The sequence below is a fragment of the Eutrema salsugineum genome, unplaced genomic scaffold (genome assembly GCF_000478725.1).
Source record: "Eutrema salsugineum unplaced genomic scaffold, Eutsalg1_0 scaffold_22, whole genome shotgun sequence".
In the NCBI taxonomy this organism is placed as follows: Eukaryota; Viridiplantae; Streptophyta; class Magnoliopsida; order Brassicales; family Brassicaceae; genus Eutrema; species Eutrema salsugineum.
Window position 1 is genome coordinate 619,299 of NW_006256812.1, and position 20,388 is coordinate 639,686.

Sequence of the window (20,388 nt, forward strand, 5' to 3'; positions counted from 1 at the left end):
GTTTAATTATTTTTGTGATTGAGTCTTTGATTAAAGGACAATCAATTCTATAACCAGAGTCTCGACGGCGTCCATTATATGACAAACCAAAACTGGAATTTAAAAGGACAATCAATTCTATAACCAGCTCGTTTTTTTTGCATTTTGTCAAAGAAGAGCCTGACGTCTTTTTCAAATTTCTCGCATAAAAGCTTTCGAGTTAATTTCAATATTCATACTTATATTTTTATGTATTATACTATCAATATCTATACTAACGAAAAAGACCCCCTACCCCTAGTGAGCTAATCTTGACTGGAGAGAAATAGCTGCGCAAGGAGTTGGTCGTTGTGGACTTGGCCGTCCCACCACCGTAGGAATCCATCCACCACCGCCAGATGCAGCGGAGGAAGACGACGGAGGAGCAGCAACGGCGGTGGAGGAGGAGGAAGCCGAGACACGTTCGCAAGAAGGACACATTGTAAGAGTAGTTGGAGGAGTCATGTGCATGTAGAGATGTGGAGACAGCTTCAACGCTCTGAGCTCAGATACTTCCTTGTGCAACCGTCGATTCTCCTCCGTTAGATTATCGCAACATCTCTTCAAATACTCACAATCAACCTCCGTTTGTTTCAGCTTCGTCCTAGAGTTGTAATCAAGTCCAAAAACATCATCTTAATATTACTTAAGTACTCTTCCAATCATTTACAGTTCTTGTTTTTGAATGTCTTCTAGATGAATTAATAAAAAAACAAATTAACATAATGTTTTTAAATCCTCGCAAAAATAATTAATTCTTTTTTGAAGTTTGTTCAGTTCATAAATTGAAATTATAATTTTGCGTTAACTAGCTATGTGGGATCATTACATTGGCCACTACTATTGATTGTTTTAAAAGAGAAAAAATAATAATAATTGAAATAGAGAGAATCCCCTAACAAACAAACAAAACAAAGTTAGATTTTTCTTTAAATATACGCATGCATCTCTGAACTCTATTTAAGGCTGTAGTAAAAAGTAAAAACTCCATGTGACAGAACAGAGCCAGAAGATCCTATTAGGATTTTTCTTTTAGGATATGGAAATGAAATCTTTTTTGGGCCATAAAGGGACAATTATATCCCCATCATAGCAATTACTAAGGATATGTAAAGTGAATTTCCGTTAATACCCCTAGAGATAAAGGAGGAATTTCTTTACCTTGCCCTTCGGTTCTGGAACCACACTTCTACTTGCCTTGTCCTTAGATTCAACTGTCTCGCTAGGGCCAGCTTTTGCTTCTGCCCAATCCGATCATTCCAACCAAAAGAAAAAAGAAATTTTAGGTTTTAAGTGATAAACTACGGAAAAATCATGATAAAAAGGATAAATTTTACGAAAATGCCACTAACCGGATTTAGAGTGGTATGTTCTTTGAAAGTCTCTTCGAGAACCACAGCTTGTTCCTTAGATAAACGGAGTTTCTTCCTCGATCCGTCGCCGTTTCCGCCGTCTTCATCGTCGCTTCCACCGCTTCCGCCGCCGTGTGAGCAAGAAGCTCTCTCCCCCTCGTTTTCATCTCCTCCTCCTCCTCTCGCCGCCGCAAGATCTCTCTTGTTCCCACTAACACTCGAGACGGTGCTGTTCGGCGACGACACGCCGGTGCCGTCTTCCTCTAAGTCAACCACCGCCGCCGCAGACGGAGCTCTGTTCACGTCGAAACCTCGTCCAAAAGATCCGGCGTCGGGATTTTTCTCTACAGTTATACGAATAATTCCGTTCGATAATGAAAAGCATTTTAGCTTCAGTTTCGTAGATATCTAAAATTAATGATCTTTTTTAAAAAAGAAAAATAATAAGATCGGATCTGAAACATAGATACGTATTAAGTAATTAGGACTACATGAAATTTACAGCGAAATCGTCAAAGAAACATAATAATGTTTTGTACTTAAACAGAATTCCCACACATCAAATGTAAGAAAAACTCAGGGAAATAAAATAGAAAGAGAAACCAACAAAATTACCAGAAGATTGAAACAGATGAGGCCAAGAGTTGTGTTGAATCTTCTTCTGGAGATGGTTATTGTTGTGATTGTGCATGTGATGAAACGAAGATGAAGAAGAAGAAGTTGTCAAAGGTAGTAGATTCAACCTCGGACATGGTTCCTTCTGTTGACTAAACCCCAAGCTTAGACTCAGACCCAACCCATCATCTCTTTCACCCATTTCTACAAATAAAAAAAAATTGTTTTCTTTTTCTTGGTCGTCTTTCAAGATTTTCTCAAGAAAATAATGAAGTTGTGCTGGTTAATACGACTAATATATATTCAAAATGTTGACAGGTAGAGAGATAGAGAGAGAGAGGGGGAAGGGTTATGTGGGGGCTTGGGGTTTCAATGATGACTTGTGTCAGAGAGACCCTTGTCATTTCAATGATGATATATACTGTTACCTGCTCTCTCTTTTTTTTTTTTTACTATACCAAATGTTAGAAAATAAAAACCCATTTAACTACAATACGTTGAGATTTTGAGAAATTTAATTTTGTTCATTTTCTTCATAAAAGTCAATAACAAACGTTAACATTTCAATACGTCAAGATTTCAGTTTTCTGTTTGTTTGTGTTCGACTATTATTTATTTTCTTTGTTTCATTATTTTATATACAAAATGCTTTAATTTTTACCCTCCAAACCTAAAAGCTTTGAGATGAAGTTTTTTTTTTCTATGAGAAGTGATTGTATTAATTTGAAGCAAGATAAGCTGAATACAAAGTATTGGTAAACCAATAGGGTTGATAAATACTATCCGAAGAATAAATATTCACAAAAAGATCTTTAAGTAGGCTTAATTCAACTAATTAAATGTTTAATGTTTCGGGTGTGAGCGCAGTGATGCATTTGTGAAGTGGTATGTACACACGCTTCGTAGATCTACTAAATATAGTCCCGCAGATCATTGTTTAAATTGGTTTATATCTTAAGACTTGAAAGAATAATTCAAGAGGAAAAACCAGATATAGAGGGGTAAAGTTGGGGACGGTAAAGTTGGGTCGAACGTGAAGTACAATAGCGAGTATAAGCGCGTGGAGACGAAGAGAATGGCGTTGGGCTCAAAATGGGTATGGGAGTAGAAAAACGATGTCGTATCGATAGGTTACACTGACTTACACAGAGCCTAACACTGCATGGGGTTAAACTTTAGAGTTACCTGTGAACCCAACATGAATTCGATTCTCTATCCTCAATCTATTTATTATTCCCTTTTCCAAAACTCTCCTTGATTGTAATTTGTTTGGGTCAACTAATAATTGCTAAATTTCAAGTTTTTCCATTGATTAATTGTTATGGTTCTGTCTAATACAAAACAGACATTTGGAAAAGACTAGTGGTGGTAGAATTTGTTTGGTATTGTTTTTTGCTAAAGTAGTGGTGGTAGAATTTACTGCTACTTCTTGTAGCTGAGACAATAATTTTTGTTCAATTTTTATTTAATTTTTATTGTTTTCAAAGTTGTTGATAATGCCACCATTATTACTGCTTCAGTTTCTTTGAGAGTTATTACAGACAAGACAGGTCGGGTTTGTTAATTAAATTAACGTTAAAATGGGAATAACGTTCGACTCTTCTTACTTTCCAATTTATTCAAACTGTTAATGAATTTGTATTTGACTTTGACTTTTATGACTTCTAATATCTTCAGTTAATGTGGTCATGCTTTTCGTTGGTTTCAAATACTTGCTTTGACCTTTCTGGTAAATTTTGTTTATTAATTGATTCCATTTGGAGCCTCATTGGTAGTTTTGACTGGTTGTTTTCTTTTAGTCAACGTTTTGACTGGTTGTTTATTGCGAATAATACTACTAAATTTATTCTAATATAGATAATAATAATATGGGCTTAAATTCATAAAACTCGTTTAAGAGAACGTTAAACAAATAAGAAAACTAAAAAGAATAATTGGATACATGTTACGGTCCATAAGCAATGATAATTTAGTTCTTTATATTCCCAGCAGGTTCGCTGTGGATCTGAAACTGACGGCTTCATTTCTCGAGGTAGACATTTTCATGTCATCATTATTCATATGAGAATAAGAAAGTTCAACGTGTGACCCGTATTGGAATTCGATCATAAAGGACCTTCTCACTAGTTTCCCGTGTTTCATATAATTAGGAAATGGCAATGTTTGGGTTTGTATAAAACAACAGTTTGATAGGAACTATATTTAGTAGATCTACGAAGCGTGTGCATACCACTTCCCAAATGCATCACCGTGCTTCTCGAAACTTTTGATATTTAATTAATTAAATTAAGCCTACTTAAATATCTTTATTTTTCTTTGCTAAAGTACTTAAATATCTTTCAGTTAATCAATATTGAAATAGTTTGAATTTCATATAATTAGGAGATGACATTCTTAAATGTCGTAAGAGAAAGACCAAAGGTTAAAATAGTTATTACCATGGTTGTATTTAACCAAGTGTGATAATGCATTAGTAAATCCACATCTTGATGAAAATTGGCATTCTTTAGATCAGGATCCTCTCAAACGTAAAACTTACTGCGCCATTTTACCACCTATATCCCTTTTAAATAGTAAAAAACACTTAAATTTTGATGGTCTCCAGAATCAAACCTCGAAAATATAAAAAAAAAACAGTCGTTATATTTCTAATTCATGGTAATCATCATTACTGTTGTAAACTATGCTCCTTTTTTTGTAGTACCGTAGTTTGAATTCGTATACGTCAGTATATTACCACTTAGATTTACAAATAAACAAAATTGTAAATTTTTTTATTTTTTGCTATGAAACCAAAATTAAACAAAATTGTAAACTTTATAAAATGGTCTAGACAAGCCGCAATGAAGTTCACAATGAAACTAACATTAAACTAAACTGTTTCTTCTTATAATCCATTACTACTAAAATTGTTTTGAGATTATAGAAGCATGTTCAAGTATATAATATTCGAAAATGTGAAATTTTGGAAGACAGAGTGTGACGGTGTGGGAGTGTAGTTCTGAAGCAAGATTAAAGAACAAGAAGACGTGGAGGTAAAAAAAAAAAAAAAAAAAAGAAGACGTGGAGGTCACGTGGGAGATGGGAAGGAGTTCACGTGCACAAAGACGTAGGAAGTTGCCAACGTGGCAGCACGTGGTCCCTAGTGACCACACTCGTGCGGCGTAATTTTTGTTCCTCCACGACCAGACATCCACTTCTCTTTAATCATTGGATACTCTCTCTTTCTCACTCACTAGATCTCTCGCGTGCACACCACGCTCTTAATTGTTCATGGGTAAAGTACGTTGCGAGATTTTCAAGAATAGAACGCTACAAGCCCATAACAATACAAAGATATAGGAGTACAAATCAATCTACACAATTTATATGTGTAAGAAAACCAACAACAGTATTCTAGGATATTTGATGAGACATTTTTATTTTTCAATCACATCTCTTTTACTTCTTTTCTCGACAACTATTCATTTGTAAAACATGGAAATATATGCTAAACACACTGCATAGATATATGATCTGAATTGTAGATCATATATGTTTCTTATAACTATATGTGGATGAAATTAAAGACTAGTCACATGATTTTTGTAAGAAACAGCTTTAGAAAGAAAAAAAAGAACAGGATCCGTCGAGAACCGACCAATGCAACCAAGCCCATGTTTCACCAAAAACTAGTTTCAGAGGTAATCATGCATGAATATAAATTATTATTTTATCATATAATATACTTAAATTTCGAAATACTTAATCATGGGTTGATCAATTCAATAATTTTAATTTTTTGACACACTTTATTAAAAAACGATAAAAATTCTGGCCCCGCGTGTGTGTCCATATCCATGTGCAAAAGCTCTTCCATTGCATGTGTTCTCTCATTTTCTAGGTTCGGTTTGAACTGACATTTATCACCGATCTCGACCCTACATAATAATTCAGATTCTAATTTATCTTAGTTCTTATAGTTTTGAGAAACCAATTTAAGAAATTTCACAAATATAACAATTGAATAGTTTTAACCCCAAAAAAAAAAAAAACAATTGAATAGTACCTGAGTGTATCACTATTAATTTCGAGGCACATGATTACAAATGTGCGTGTGTGTGGGTGAATTTTGTCCACTTCGATATAATGATTTTTCTGACATAATTGTAGGTACCAAATTTATAATCTGTAACATACTATTAATTATATGTGTTTTATATGATAAATCATTCACCACCAATGACGTCAAAAAGAAAGAGAAAAATTATTCAACCATAGTACCACTGTAGAAATATACTCCATATATCCATCAGTAAAACACGTACCAAATAATTATTACAAATTAATCATTACAAAATAATTATTATATTTTTCACGTACCAAATGATTGTATCGCCGTACCACAATACACGATTGTATTGACATAACACAATACACACGATTGTATTGACGTAATCTAACAAATTACTCGAATCATTAGTTTCACATGTCCACGTGGGAAGCCCGGCACTTATTTTGGTCCGTTCTAAGATTTAATCGTTTCTTATTCATTTATTATTTGTAATCGATCCGTGCAATTTGTATCGATAGATTTAATTAAGCGACAATTCAAAGGGATTTTTCAAAAACACATGCTACGCTTCGAAAAAAATACATTGCTAACTGTACATGAGTATAAGGTTTTAGAAACAGCTGTTCACATGCATGCAGAAATTAGATAACTAAAAAAAAGGAAAAACATATATCTAATCTCTGTGATATTACTTAGGTGATTGAATCCTAGCTAGAATGAGGATAGGAGAGACCAACGAATCTAATTAGTTCTGTTACTTCTAGAGAACTTAAACTTTCTTCGGACCAAAACATTAATTTGATAATTTTATTAAACTTGAAAAGTTTCTAGTTATTATATACAGAACATAAAATCTTAGAAAACATATCTCTAAATGTCCGGGTTATAATTTACGAAAGAAAATGAACAGAAAAACATAACAATTCATTTCGGAAACATTTATGATATCCTAAAGTCTAACAAAGCTGAAAAGCAAGACTGAAAAAAAAAAAAGGTAGCAAGGAGACAGGGCGAGTGAGAGCCACGTGAGTAAGATGTGTAAAGAATGGGGTGAAGTGAAAAATAAATTGCAAAGGAGTAATGGAATTAAAAAACAACGCCAGTTTTTCACGTGGGAAGTCACGTGAAAGAGTGTCCACGTGTCATCCTTACAAGAAAAATAATAGAGGGAGACATTGTCCCACCTTCTCAGTGTCCCTCTCACCGGACACCAATCATTGGACGCCATACTTGAAGTTACATTTATGCCCTTTTCCAAAGGCTCCTCCTCTCATGATGTTATTATGATCAAAACCTCGAATTCTTTCGTCGTTTTGTGTAGTCTATCTATGAACATCTGTATGTTATCCATGTGACTTGCACGTGATCTCGCTCTATTCACAAAACTTATTGTTTGATTTTTTTAGTAAAACAACTTCGATCTGTGGCTTAACGGAATAATTAGATGGATTAAAAAATTCCGAATTTAGATAAGAGAATCCGGTTCATATATAACATATTTTATTATTAAATTTAAATTCATTATGTATAGGTAAAAACTTTCTTGTATACAGAAAAAGGATGAAGTTAAGATGGTAGAGCTTACCAATATATATTGGGCCTATTTTGGCCCATTAAAGGTGGGCCTTCCTCAAGTCGCAATTTGCACCGGTCAAACTGTAATCAAAATTTTATCCACAAGCCATTGGCTCATCCACTGAAACAGACGGACTCTCATTGATTTGTGAAGAAGAAGAAGAGCAAAACAAAAATGGTAATTCTAAGCAACGTCTCGTATCTCTGCAGCAAACCATCTCTTTCTTCTCTCCCTAGTTCTCCTTCTTCTCGTTCTCATTTTATCATTCGCTGCTCACAGGTAATCTCCAGTTTTTCTTTCTTTCTCCAACCTCTGAAACGCAGTGTTGAATTGAAACCCAGAAGAAATATAGATTCTTTTTGCGATTTTTCTTAGCAGGAAGGGAAAGAAGTGGTTAGTCCTTTGGGGAGTTTGTTATGGTCGTTAGGAGAAGATATTTCAAAGAGAAGTCTACTTGCACTTGTCTCTGCTTCTCTCTTCTTTGTTGATCCTGCTCTTGCTTTTAAGGTAACTCTATCTTTTTTTTTTCTTCTTTTTTTTCCTTTTATACTGTAAGCATCATATTCATTTTCGAAAGCTCACAGTGAAATTTAAGGAAGTTCAAAGATTTTGGTATAAAATCTTGGAGTCTTATCCCAAGACAATGTGTTGATTAGATCACCATAGAACGGTTATAAGAAAATGCGGTTAAGGGGAATTAACAAAATAGTTGATGGAAATTTCTCAATAATCTGAAAATCAATGATTACGCTTTGGCTTAGTTTAACAAATGATGTATGGGTGATGAAATATATTTTGCCCTGAAATAATCCAGCCTAAACTTGCAAACCATTGATTGAGTGTAAAGGTAGGCACTTTCGTATGTGAAATGGAACTTGAATTTCAATTGGTTGTCTCTCGAGACATTATGCAACCATTGTATGTAGAGACTAGGCACTTTCTTTGGTGGAATGGAACTGATATTATATTTGGTTTAGTCGGGAGTTTCAGTACTGATTTGGTTCTCAGTTAAGTTATGTAGAAATGTCCTTCAACTTATTTGATGTCTTTGTAGAAACAACTCAAACCAAAAAAAGTGCTTCTTAAGTCTTTATATCTATGTTCTTTGGTGAAAGCAACTCCTTTTGTGATGTGATTTGCATCTACTTGTGACTCAGATATGTATTAGTATCCAGTTCACTTGGAATTATATAGCTGCAAACAACATAAATTCACCGTATTTTCTCGATTTCGATGAAACTGAAAAGGGTGGAGGTCCATATGGACAAGGAGTCACCAGGGGACAGGACTTATCCGGCAAGGATTTCAGCGGCCAGACTCTGATCAGGCAGGACTTCAAAACGGTATTATTCAAATGTTGTAGATCATCATGAACACCAAAGCTTTCGTTTGATCATCCTCTATTTGATTGATATCTTCGTGCAGTCCATCCTAAGGCAAGCCAACTTCAAGGGTGCGAAGTTGTTAGGTGCTAGCTTCTTTGATGCAGATTTAACAGGTATGTTTGATTCTGTTTTCTATGTCGAAATAGATAAAAGAACTGTCTGTAATAGAAGAAGGCTTGTGATTCATGGATATTAACTCTTTTTTATCATATCGTAATCCAGGTGCTGATCTATCGGAAGCTGATCTTCGAGGTGCAGATTTCTCCTTGGCAAACGTAACAAAGGTCATAATTCTATGTTATCTATGTGCATTTGTCCATAATATATGATGTGTCTAAGTGTGTGTAAAGCTTGGAAAACAAAAAAAATGATCCTTGACATTAATGGCGAATAGTTTAACAACTTTTGCAGGTGAATTTAACGAACGCAAACTTGGAAGGAGCGACTGCTACTGGAAACACATCATTCAAGGGATCAGATATCACAGGCGCAGGTAAAAAGAAGAAGGCTTTCATTTTTAACTATTAAGCACAACCCTTTAATTAATACCTTTGAGCTTCACATAAAGTTTGATACTTTTTTGTTGCATAAAGTTTGATACGTTTTTTGTGTGTATCTTTTTTTTTTTTTTTCCTTTTGTTGAATTGGAATTAGACTTCACTGATGTTCCTTTAAGAGATGATCAACGAGCATACCTTTGCAAAATTGCGGATGGGTAATATTCTTCTGCTCTCATCTCTTAGAATCTATCTTATTCCAAGTTCTAAGATTCACCAGAATGTGATTGAATTCTTTTGTTTGTTTTCCTTTTTTTTTTTTGTTTGATTCAATAGGGTTAACGCGACCACTGGGAATGCAACGCGGGACACATTGCTCTGCAACTAAACGGTTTAAGTGTAAAGCTTTGTATTGTGAGGAGCCTTCTTCATCTGAGTTTCTTAAGGTTTGACCATTGTTAAAGCTTTTTGTGACTGTTGTTGCAGTCTGTGTATATATTTACTAATCTCAGGCTTTGACCTTGAGAGATTAAGTATGCTAATTATCTCCCGGCGTACAGAACATTAATATCAAAGAAACGAACTTTCTGGTAAATCAAAAAACGATTGTGACAAATAGTTTACTTGAATCTTTCATGAGTTTTCGCTAACAATACCTGTTGAGGGTTTATAAAAATTTCATAATGCGTTGTAGTAATCTGAGTTGATTCCTTGAAAAGAAGCGAACATTTAGTCCTTGTTACTTTTCTTCAACCAACTTTCAGTTGTTGAGAAGTGAAAATTGAACGAGAAGTGACGTAATCCTTATACAAGCTTTGACTTAACCAAGGTGGAGAATAAATACAACTTTGAATAAAAGAGTAGATTCGGATCAGTCCTTGCTTGGCTAAACAATGCGCTGGTTCATTGTTAACATCTTCTTGTGCTTCTGTGGTACTGATATTTAGAAAAAGCTCACTGGTTGTATATCATTACCCTCAATATTTTGCCACTCCCAAATTATTGTCCCTTGAAGAGCTCAATTAAAACACGTAAGTTTTGATCAGTTTTAGTCTTATCGTTTAGATTTGCACACAAAAATAAATTAGAAAAGTTAAAATTGACACCAATGAATACTGAATGCTATACGTAGAAATTAAATAATATTTTTTTCCTTTCTTAAAAACGAACTTTCCATTACTCGGAATTTTCTAACAATGATGCATAAGGAAGATAATTTATAACCTAAAACATAGTACGTGGTCTCCTGTGAACTACAAATTTATGACATATCAAGAAGTTTTTGATATTATTCCTTAAAAATCAAGATATTATTCCTTAATTAAACCCCAACCGTTGCATATGCAATGTACCCTTTCATGATAAAGATATATGCAAAACAGATAACAGATTTCTTTTTTGTTTGTTTGTTCATATCTTGTTGGACGAAAGGAGAGAGAAGAAGAATTGAAGTCATGAGGAGCACCTTGAATCCATATGCGCCACCGTTTAAACCGGTGGAATACTCTGACGAACGCTGCCTTTTCCTGACCTTCTCAAGAGGCTTCCCCCTCACGGAAAGCCAGCTTTTCAACTTTTTCAACAGGCAAGTAAACTAACCCTAACTAATGTCCAAAATCCACTAAATCTAATAATTGGATAATAGTTCTTGGTTTTGTGTTAATGCAATTTGTCATCAGATCTTAATAACTTGCAGTTCCCGTTGATTACATTGTAGATGTTCGCTATGTGTACCCCAGTATCCTACTTTATGAACCAACTCTCTCTCACACACATTCACACATACACGAAATCTATAGATATGGATAATAATTTTGGTTTTGTATATATGTACATATGCTATATTTCATGTTAGGTTACATCGCATTTCGCAAGACAATATGCATAAATTTTTTTTTTTTTTAAAAAGGTTGTCTAGCTTGTCACGTTTGGTGATTCATATCATACGGTTTTGTTATTATAGATTTGATGCTATCCATATGGTTATTTGATGTGTAAATATGTGATGGTGATCATCAGGATGTTCCGACCGTATGTGGATCAAGTGATAGTGCACAGGCCTAAGGAAAGAAGGATGCCTTCTTTGTTTGCGAGGGTGATGTTCAAGGTTTCTCTCATACCAGACCTTGTGATGGGAAACCATGAAAAGGTTTGCTATTTCGTCGATGGTAGACATTTTTACTGCAGGAGGTTTGTTAGCCAGAAGGACAGAAATGCAGCCACCCGCGCAAGTAACAGCCTCCGTGGTGGTCGTGGTGGTAGCCACCACAGTGGTCACCACTGATCCGAGCCTGTCTATGGACTTAGTGACCGGTGAATTAAAACCCCTTTTGTTGTATCAATGAAAGGGTTTTTAATTGGACATACCGAGTTCCGAGTCTCATGTTTCTGGAGTAAAACTTGTTGTTGTTTTTTTATTGTATGAATAACGGAGTCTGTTCATGTGGGAACGGATGTAAAACTTTAATCTCGGTTGAGAGACATCTTTAATAATTATTATGAACTATTTGAAATATGTTTTTTTTTTTCTTTTCTGAACTTTCGTAATTTGCTTGAGATATGGTCTCTGAAGTAGACTCGCCGGAGAGTGGCCATGGATCTGTTGAGAGGCTTTTCGTAGTGTTAGCTGAGGCTTTCTGTTATATCTCGTAATAGTAATAGCCATAGTCAACAATCCCTAAACACAACTTGTTCACCATTTCCGCAATTGACCCTTTACGTCCCAATCAGTTCTTTATAAACCCTGTGTTATGTAAATATGTATTAGGAATCACGCGATCTAAACATCAAACAAAAACTTATTCGAAGATATAAAACTGTGCCCAATTTCTTGATTCTTAATAACTGCTTTTTTTTATTGTTGAGAAAATTGAAATCAATATTACATCCAGTCGAACCAAACGATATTTATTTTTATAATCCATCGCTATCTTATAAACTTAAACATGAGCAAGTAGAGTGGGCAGCCCCACAGTAACTGTTGCTTGTACAATGCTTAAAAAATTACGCTTTTTTTTATAAAATAAACAAAAGAGCTTCTAAAATTATATATACCTTAATTTGGTTGACGAGCAGGTCAACGTCTTTCTCGGTTTCAATAAGAGAGTCCATGAAGTCGATGTAGTTACAAACAAAGGCTCTGTAAGTGTAATAACATTGCTCGAGTGATATTATGTTCCTCAAATCCCTTTCAGTGTCATCGTCTGCTTTGAAAGCAAGGCATTGTCAAGATTTCACCTTCAAATTTAATCATTAACGTGTCTTTTTATTCTTCTTCTTCTTCTTCTTCTTCTTCAAAAACATCAAATTCTACTCTTGCACTGTCTAACATGTCTGCATTGCGGAGTCACGCTATCGAATCCATTCTCACAAGTTTGTGTAATTCTTCTCTTCTTTCATTAGAACAAGCGTCTCAACATGGACAAGTCGACGCATATCCGTGAGATGTAGGAATTTATTTTCTCTTGTGATATTTCTTGGCATCCGAAAACCTCGAAGGATAACGGAACGTTATGTTAGTCTATATGATTATATATGATAAAAGAATAATTCATCTATAATGTGTGTATGTGAAGATATATATAACTTAGGGTTGTAAGGTGATATTTTATGGAGAGAGAAACTAATTAGAAAGCAAGTATTTGTTTTTACATTTTGTTTTTACTATTTCTTTCCGTTCTCTTGGATTTTCATTCTCCATTTGATATATATAAGTAAGTATGTACTATTCTTAGTCTGATCGGCTGATCCTAAATGATTCTGTGTTGTTTCTTTTCTTTTTTTTTGGCAGAAGTGGAACGTCGTTTTTCTTTATCGAAATAATTTTATTGAATTAAAATAAACTGAATGACGGAGGCTGGGAGCTTTCGAAAACCTAGGAGGGGAATCGAATATCTTATTTGTATTTTAAACTATTGCTAGCGAAGATCGGTCAAAATATAGAACGTTTGATTATAGATTACAGATAAAATAATAGATACATTACATAAATTTTTCATCGTTTTCCAAATTCGCTATGAGGAGAAGTGAGTAAGAGAGAGAGAAAAACAAAGTTAAAGGATAGTTTTGTGTGGAAAAGAAAGAAAACAATACCTAGATTTGTTTCTTGTTATAGAAGAAACAATCTACAGTCCTTGGGGCGGAGCTGGAGGCGGCGGAGACTTGTCGTTATTCTGCGTCACTTGGAGATTTTGAGCACCTCAAACATATTGCTGATTAAATAATTAGTTATGAATTAGATCTTTTTGTAAAAGTGTTTATTTTTGTTTTACCTTTCTTGACGAGCAAGTCAACATCCTGCTCAGTGTCGATGAGGAAATCCAAGAAGGCAATGTAGTTACAAACATAAGCAGAGAAAGGGTAATGGCACTGCTCGAGTGCCATTAAGTTCCTAATAACCTTCTCGGTGTTATCTTCGGCTGTGAAACAAGGCATTTTCAAGATTCCTCCTTGGAAATCAATCACCAACGATAAATCATTTTCTTCACCCACATTCACAAAATCCACACTCTTGCGCTGTCTAGTTTGTCTGCATTGTATAGAGTCATTATGCTCCTCGGTTGCTCAGCCTTTCCTCTACTAGGCTCTTCTTCTTTCAAACCAAGTGTTACGACACGGACACGTCGCTACAAATCGGTAAAATGTCGTAATTTTACGTCCTTTTGTAGCTTTCCTTCAAACCCAAAAACTCGAAGGATAATGTCACGGAACGTTTCCTCAGTTTTAAGCTGAAAGAGAAAAGGTTCGAAAAGTTCTTCTTGGTTCTCGAGCAAGATTAGGTCTTCTAAAATAGTGGTTATGAGACAGGGCTCCTCGAACAGAATATCTTCTTTCCTGTTACACTTTTGAGTTCCGGTCTGAATGAAGAATCCTAGTATGAATACCGAGTCATGTAGGATCATTTCAACGAAATCTTGGGATTTGATCCAACCCGTTGATTCGGCGTAGCTTTCTCTTATAAATTGCTCGTCTCTTTCAATGATTCTCCTGAACTCTTCGACGGTTTGTAATTGTACCCCATATTTATCTGCGATACCTTTAAGGTACCTTTTCTTGCGAAGCTCCATGTTCATATAGTCCAAATATCTGGAGTATTCCAACCGTATTAGCATAGTCTTAATTTTCATCTTTCGGGCAAAGAATTTTTCTGTCAGGACTCAGGCTCTGAACAAACAAAAATATCCCAACGCGGAACACATCTGAAGTTTTGGAACATTTGATATTTTTTTATAACACAAGTTTCTCAAGCTCAATACTATAACATTCGCCCATTGGGCTTTAAGTCCAGCTTTAAAGTTCATTTGGATCGAAGCTAGAATAGCGTAAACACAAACTACAGTTCGTCACTTTTTCTTTTATTTCCAGTCAAATTATTTTGTCAGGTGATGATACTTACGAATATCATGAACTATTGTAGTCATCTACATTGGATTTATGGATTAGTTTGGTGGAGAAAAGATATCAAGACTTAAATAAAACAAATTACTCATACAGGTACGGTTCTCAATGTGACAAAATAGTAATTCGGTTTTAAATGAATTATACTTATACCAATCGTATGGATGAAGGACACCTCATTGATTGTTTATAATATTTAATTTTCATTGGCTATAAATATTTATATTTCAAGTACAAAGAACAGCAAAAGTTACAACAGCGAGCATATAATCCAAAATAAAGATGAACATATAATACTAAAAAGTAAATAAAGAAGCAGAAACTTCAAGAATTATTCGGGGGTGGAAAAATAGGAGAGGAGAAAAGTGGATCATTATCAAATTTTGTCTCTTTAATGATGCAATTTAATATGGCAAATTAAAATTATGGAGACAAAGACAATTTGTAGGGCATCCACTAATATACGTACAAATGATGTGATGTAGGTCTGGTCTTCTCTTAAATTTGTTCTTCCTACAAATTATTACCTTTCCCTTGCATGTTGATAACTATATATAAGATTGAATCTTAAATTTATCTTCTCCCCAAAGAAAAAAGGTATTTATGAAAGGTCTTAAATCTTAATCCCCATTTCTATTTAAAAGTGTGATTGGATTTTTTAAAAGTAATTTTTCCGTTCCCAATTAACTACACAGAACTTTCACACCGCAAAAAAAAAAAAGAACATTAATCGGTCTAAGCCATGCTGATCGTTCCCTTTCATTTCGATTCAAGCTTCCTCCAACCAATACTGAATTTGTTGTATAGTCCTCTATATTCAACTACTCATTGGCATACTTCTTTGAAAAAACCAAATCTTAATGATGAAATTTATTTTACAAAATTGCTCTGTAAAAATGAAAATAAAACTAGAGTTGAAAAACGTTCTCCGACAAAACGTTTTCGAATTCGATATACAATATGTTTTTCAAACAGTTTGAAGATAGATCGAATGTTACTATATCAAAAGTGAGAAACACTTTAGTACTCATCATGTGTAAATCGTTTGAGAGACTTTGTTTTCATTCACTTTTCATCATTATAACATAGAAAGCATTTGTGTTTGTATTTGTAAATATGATTTATACCGCAAAAAAACTATTTTATTATTTCAAAAATGTAATTTTGTTTCTCATGTAAACGCAAGTTCAAATGCAAAAGTGATCGATTTGAAACAATGAGTCCTGATTCTAAGTAGAACATAAAAAAAGAATACAATACATGCTTTGACAAAGAAATTACAATACGTGTTTTTTTTTTTGTAAAGGGTTTTGCAATCACAATGCGTCTGAATAGATATATTAATTCCCTAATTATAATCGCTGTCATTATTATAATTATAATGATATTCAGTCGGACCAAAAGCAAGATTTGGAGGATCTGATTTGGTGTGGCCCAAGAGATGTTACCACTCAACGAACTTCCACAATTACCAAAAAAACTATGATAGATATATCATACATGAATGATTTTATAGAAGCCCTTTAACAAAAACAAAAAGGATTTTAAAGGAAAATACCAAAAAATTAAATATTTGTTGTTTTATTACTATATCGTGTTTTCACTGACAATGTTTTTCTTATCATCAAATGTTACAGATCATGGAACGTTTATAAAAGTAACATGGCTTTAACAATTTTTTCTTGGAACTATATATTATTAATAATTATGTTAGATGCTATATAGTATAATATTTCGAACTTTGAAATACAAATACATTTTTTAACAAATTGGATTTTTAAAATATGATTTTCGCTACTAATCTTGTCTAAATATTTTATTGCTTTTATTTATTTAGACGTTCTTAATTGAAGTGCAGACAAAGAGTTAATCCTTTAATATTGCCATTACGGGGGAGTTGCTTCCTCAAAGGGAAAGTAAACTAAGTTTTTTTTTTTTTGGTGCAAGAAAGTAAACTAAGTTGCACTATCAAATAACACAAAGTACTAGCTAGCTCAAATTATTTACTCTCCATGTTTAATAGAATATAAAATTAGATAGCAAATAGTACTAGGTGTTATAAAACAAAATAAAAACCAGCTTGATTTACGAGAAAGTAGTACATCTCTCATGACCCTTGCGGCCTTGCCCATCACATAATGAAACAGTTCCGAATTTTGTTTTATCATTATTTTAATGGTTACCTCTTTTATGGGGAAACAGAGAATTGAATGAACAAAAGAGTGAGAGGGAACATCATATTTAAGTTTCTGAACCGCTCCCCTTTACCTTTCTGAATACGTATATATGCATTATATGATAATGATTAATGCACATATTTGTACTATAGTACATGTTTACATATACACTGCAATATAGTATAAATGTATTATGTATAGAGTTTCTATACGTAGAAAAACAAAGCATTTTGTTTCCACGAAATAGAAGGTATTTAGATTCAGGAACTAGGACCACTTTTTTTTTCCTTTACCGTTGGGTTACATTCACAAAATTTTACCTTTTATCATATGTAATTGTCAGTATTTACTTGCTCTTGTTTGCTACCTATTTGATCCACTTGCTGACATCGTCTTAACTTCTATAGGTCCTAAGTGGTAAAACAAAAGAAAAAAGAGAATATTTTTTTAAGATGAATGGAAATCAATAAACGAAATATGAAGTCATATGTATATATATATATATATTTATTTTTATTTTTTGTATTCACTCATAACAATATATTTTCTGGATGCAAATTTGTTATTTTTAACTTTTTCCAAGTAGAATAAACAGAATTATTTTTCATAACAAATGGTGAAATTTCAACTTGTTTTTAAGATCCTCTTAAGAAATTAACCATAGTGTAAGCATTTTACAGCAAAATAACGTATTGCATATTGTTTTGTTGTATCTAGGCTAGTATAAGCACATTTCTATATATACAAACCTTTTACTCTTTCGACAAAAGAAAAATAAATAAAAAATATTTGTAGACTAAAACAATTACATTTCTTAATTTAGTCGTTGATAATTTATTTACAGAGAATTAAAAATGAGTGGCATGTGCGCCATGTGTGCTCATTGACTTATATAAAATGTAATGTTAAATCTCGCATCAATCATCGTATATCGTTTGCAGATTTTCCAACAATCTCTGCTCTCTCTTTCTTAGTTTTTAGACTTTTATTTTGTATCTATCTGCACAATTACAACATAAAATTATGTAAATAATACAAAGTTTATTCTCTTATAATCGATCAAGCTCAATCAAAGTTGCGTTGTTTCTCATTTATCTTCCATGTTTTCTCTTGCGGCATTATGTCGTCTTCTTCCTGCTCTTAACAGCTAGACTTTGAATAATAAGATTTTGAAAATTGCTGATATTTTAAACCACGGCTACACCTACCAAGAACAAAATGTTTTTCTTAATTTGGCAACTAATTACTCACACCGTAATGTCAATCTATATAATCACGAATGATGAATTATAAATAAATACCACATAAAATAAAGTTGGACTATATTAAAACAATCGAGAACCTGCAGCTCAGCGTGACTAATGGGGTCAATATTCCTCAACCAACTGAAAAGATTCTAAATGAACAATAGCCACACTTTCCTGAAGTGGACACTAGCTAATTTATTTCATAACTATGAGTCTATGAGTATAGTGTCGTTCGTTGTTCAATGAATTCTTGTATAATGAAAATGTTCAATAAAAAAAGGTAAATATAATATTGAAGCAATATTTTTTATTTATTACACTGTGATGGCCAATGGGGCTATATATATAATAAATATCAAATAAAGTGATTTCTTAATTAATCATGATGGCGCCGAATCGAATATGACGTATCGACACTGTTATGTAGATTTTTGTTCTATACATATTGTTTCACATAAATTTATTAGGTACGTGCATATTTTATGTTTAATCGAAATTTAATATCGTGAGCCATTCGTATTGAAATCTTATGACGTGGCATTACGGCCATCTTAGACTCTTAGTGTAGATTCTAGTATAATCATGCCTTTTTTTCCTCTCTCGAGAGCTTGATTTTAAAATTACTCCAAAACTCCAATGCCTTGGTGCAGGAAATGTGAATCTCGTGTTTATTTTATTACTCCTATTGTATTCGAATTACTGACGGCACGTGTAATCGAATATAATTTGTTTATCTGGACACAATTAATTACTGTCGTAAGTCGTTTAATTATGTATGTCTTAGATTCGCCCACAGAAAAACCAAAGAGGTGTTCAGGAATGAACCATTTCAGTTTGCTTGGTCACAATTAGACTGATTGATTAAACGGTGCGTAGAAGCGATTTGAACAAACGTTGCAAACTGGAGACTTATAGTTTTAGCAGTCAGACATTTTTAAACCGTCATATTTTGCCGCATTGGTTTCTCTCTAACCATAAGTCCATATAATACATTTCAAACCGCCTAAAAATCAACTACCAATCGGACCCCTTAAAAAGTAACGTTCTTTTAATTGGAAAGAAAAAACAAAAAACAAAGAGGACTCTTGCAAGTCTTTTAATAGACCCCGAGACCTACTACCATATGATATATCTTGTTTATTTTTTTGTGCTGTTGAATAATATATAGTTTACATGGATTCGGAGTTACTTTTGTACCGTGTCTTTTCGAATTTTAATTAACTTGGAACACAAAATAAGTTCTGATTTACTAGAACTTAGTAAAAAAATTAAAATGATATTTTATGAAACTACAATCTAATTAAAGTGCATGAAATATATATATATATATATATATATATTCAAATAAGTCTTAGTCTGTCTATGGAAATGTCAAAACAACATTTTTGTGTGGGTTCTATCCAAGAATCGACATCGTACTCTAATTCTTTTTCTTCTTTTTCATCGTACTTGATTTCTTAATATTACCAATCAGATATATTAAAGGAAAAATAAAACTCTGTGAGAAATATAAAGAATATATGCTAAATAAATAAATATGACGTCACATTAACCCCCATTTTGTTTGGAGGTATAAAAATGGAAGATGGGCAATTCATATGTTAAGAGTTGACGCACATGCACGAGGGTCGGGCCATATTCTAGACGAGAATGTAAATAAATAAATTTTTAAAAGTGCCATGCATTTATTATCATTATTTTTTTTGATATATACGTAATAACTGTATTTATTTATTGACATATATGAAAGTATGAAACCGAAGACAAAAAAAAAAAGAAAGAAAGTATGACAGCATGTTGTTTCTATTTATTTTCACATGGAACAAAACTGGTTCACTAAAACTGTGAATCTCATAATATCTTTTTTTTTGTTCCATGGACCCATTCCATCTCCCCTCCTTCATTTATTATAACGAAATCACCATTGTGTATATACTGTACATACCCATATACATTATTATTTTTTTCTAGTATTTTATTTTTTCATTATAGTATGAAAAAGACAAAGAAAAAATAAGATCGCGAGGGAATATTAATACAAGCCCACTTCCCATGTATTTTTGTGCAACC

General features: G+C 33.4%; 4 protein-coding genes across 5 annotated transcripts; 2 read left to right on the plus strand and 2 right to left on the minus strand.

The window, feature by feature from the left end:
* Positions 1 to 167: 167 nt before the first annotated feature.
* LOC18015698 (homeobox-leucine zipper protein ATHB-4) lies at positions 168 to 2,329 on the minus strand. The gene is made up of 4 exons (XM_006397606.2): positions 1,986 to 2,329; positions 1,371 to 1,714; positions 1,180 to 1,259; positions 168 to 622 (listed from the first exon to the last, which is right to left on the minus strand). Exons 1-4 carry the CDS (start codon positions 2,185 to 2,187, stop codon positions 277 to 279), a joined length of 972 nt encoding a protein of 323 aa, XP_006397669.1. The 5' UTR covers positions 2,188 to 2,329; the 3' UTR covers positions 168 to 276.
* A 5,368-nt stretch (positions 2,330 to 7,697) lies between these two features.
* LOC18015699 (thylakoid lumenal 15 kDa protein 1, chloroplastic) lies at positions 7,698 to 10,085 on the plus strand. Of its 2 annotated transcripts, none has more exons than XM_006397608.2 (8): positions 7,698 to 7,894; positions 7,994 to 8,122; positions 8,863 to 8,958; positions 9,041 to 9,113; positions 9,223 to 9,284; positions 9,412 to 9,493; positions 9,655 to 9,715; positions 9,834 to 10,085. In XM_006397608.2, exons 1-8 carry the CDS (start codon positions 7,790 to 7,792, stop codon positions 9,883 to 9,885), a joined length of 660 nt encoding a protein of 219 aa, XP_006397671.1. In that variant the 5' UTR covers positions 7,698 to 7,789; the 3' UTR covers positions 9,886 to 10,085. The 2 variants fall into 2 exon arrangements, with proteins under 2 accessions (XP_006397671.1, XP_006397672.1); XM_006397609.2 differs by having other exon boundaries at positions 7,729 to 7,894; positions 7,991 to 8,122.
* Positions 10,086 to 10,951: 866 nt separating this feature from the next.
* Positions 10,952 to 11,781, plus strand: LOC18015700. Its single transcript, XM_006397610.2, has 2 exons — positions 10,952 to 11,082; positions 11,517 to 11,781. The coding sequence occupies exons 1-2, from the start codon at positions 10,952 to 10,954 to the stop codon at positions 11,779 to 11,781; spliced, it is 396 nt and encodes a 131-aa protein (XP_006397673.2).
* Positions 11,782 to 11,993: 212 nt separating this feature from the next.
* Positions 11,994 to 14,623, minus strand: LOC18015701. The gene is given in 4 exon segments (XM_024155087.1): positions 11,994 to 12,143; positions 12,146 to 12,240; positions 13,769 to 14,006; positions 14,009 to 14,623. Coding segments are annotated over 4 exon segments (1,098 nt in total).
* Between the last annotated feature and the right edge of the window lie 5,765 nt (positions 14,624 to 20,388).

What these genes read in the sequence shown, in the direction of transcription:
- LOC18015698 (XM_006397606.2), bottom strand. Translation starts at nt 2,187, where the DNA reads ATGGGTGAAAGAGATGATGGGTTGGGTCTGAGTCTAAGCTTGGGGTTT. An exon ending in TCATCTGTTTCAATCTTCTG is followed by an intron (nt 1,715 to 1,985) that starts GTAATTTTGTTG and finishes GTATAACTGTAG; the next exon opens with AGAAAAATCCCGACGCCGGA. An exon ending in TTCCAGAACCGAAGGGCAAG is followed by an intron (nt 623 to 1,179) that starts GTAAAGAAATTC and finishes TTACAACTCTAG; the next exon opens with GACGAAGCTGAAACAAACGG.
- LOC18015699 (XM_006397609.2), top strand. Translation starts at nt 7,790, where the DNA reads ATGGTAATTCTAAGCAACGTCTCGTATCTCTGCAGCAAACCATCTCTT. An exon ending in ATCCTGCTCTTGCTTTTAAG is followed by an intron (nt 8,123 to 8,862) that starts GTAACTCTATCT and finishes GAAACTGAAAAG; the next exon opens with GGTGGAGGTCCATATGGACA. An exon ending in ATCAGATATCACAGGCGCAG is followed by an intron (nt 9,494 to 9,654) that starts GTAAAAAGAAGA and finishes AATTGGAATTAG; the next exon opens with ACTTCACTGATGTTCCTTTA.
- LOC18015700 (XM_006397610.2), top strand. Translation starts at nt 10,952, where the DNA reads ATGAGGAGCACCTTGAATCCATATGCGCCACCGTTTAAACCGGTGGAA. An exon ending in CTTTTCAACTTTTTCAACAG is followed by an intron (nt 11,083 to 11,516) that starts GCAAGTAAACTA and finishes GGTGATCATCAG; the next exon opens with GATGTTCCGACCGTATGTGG.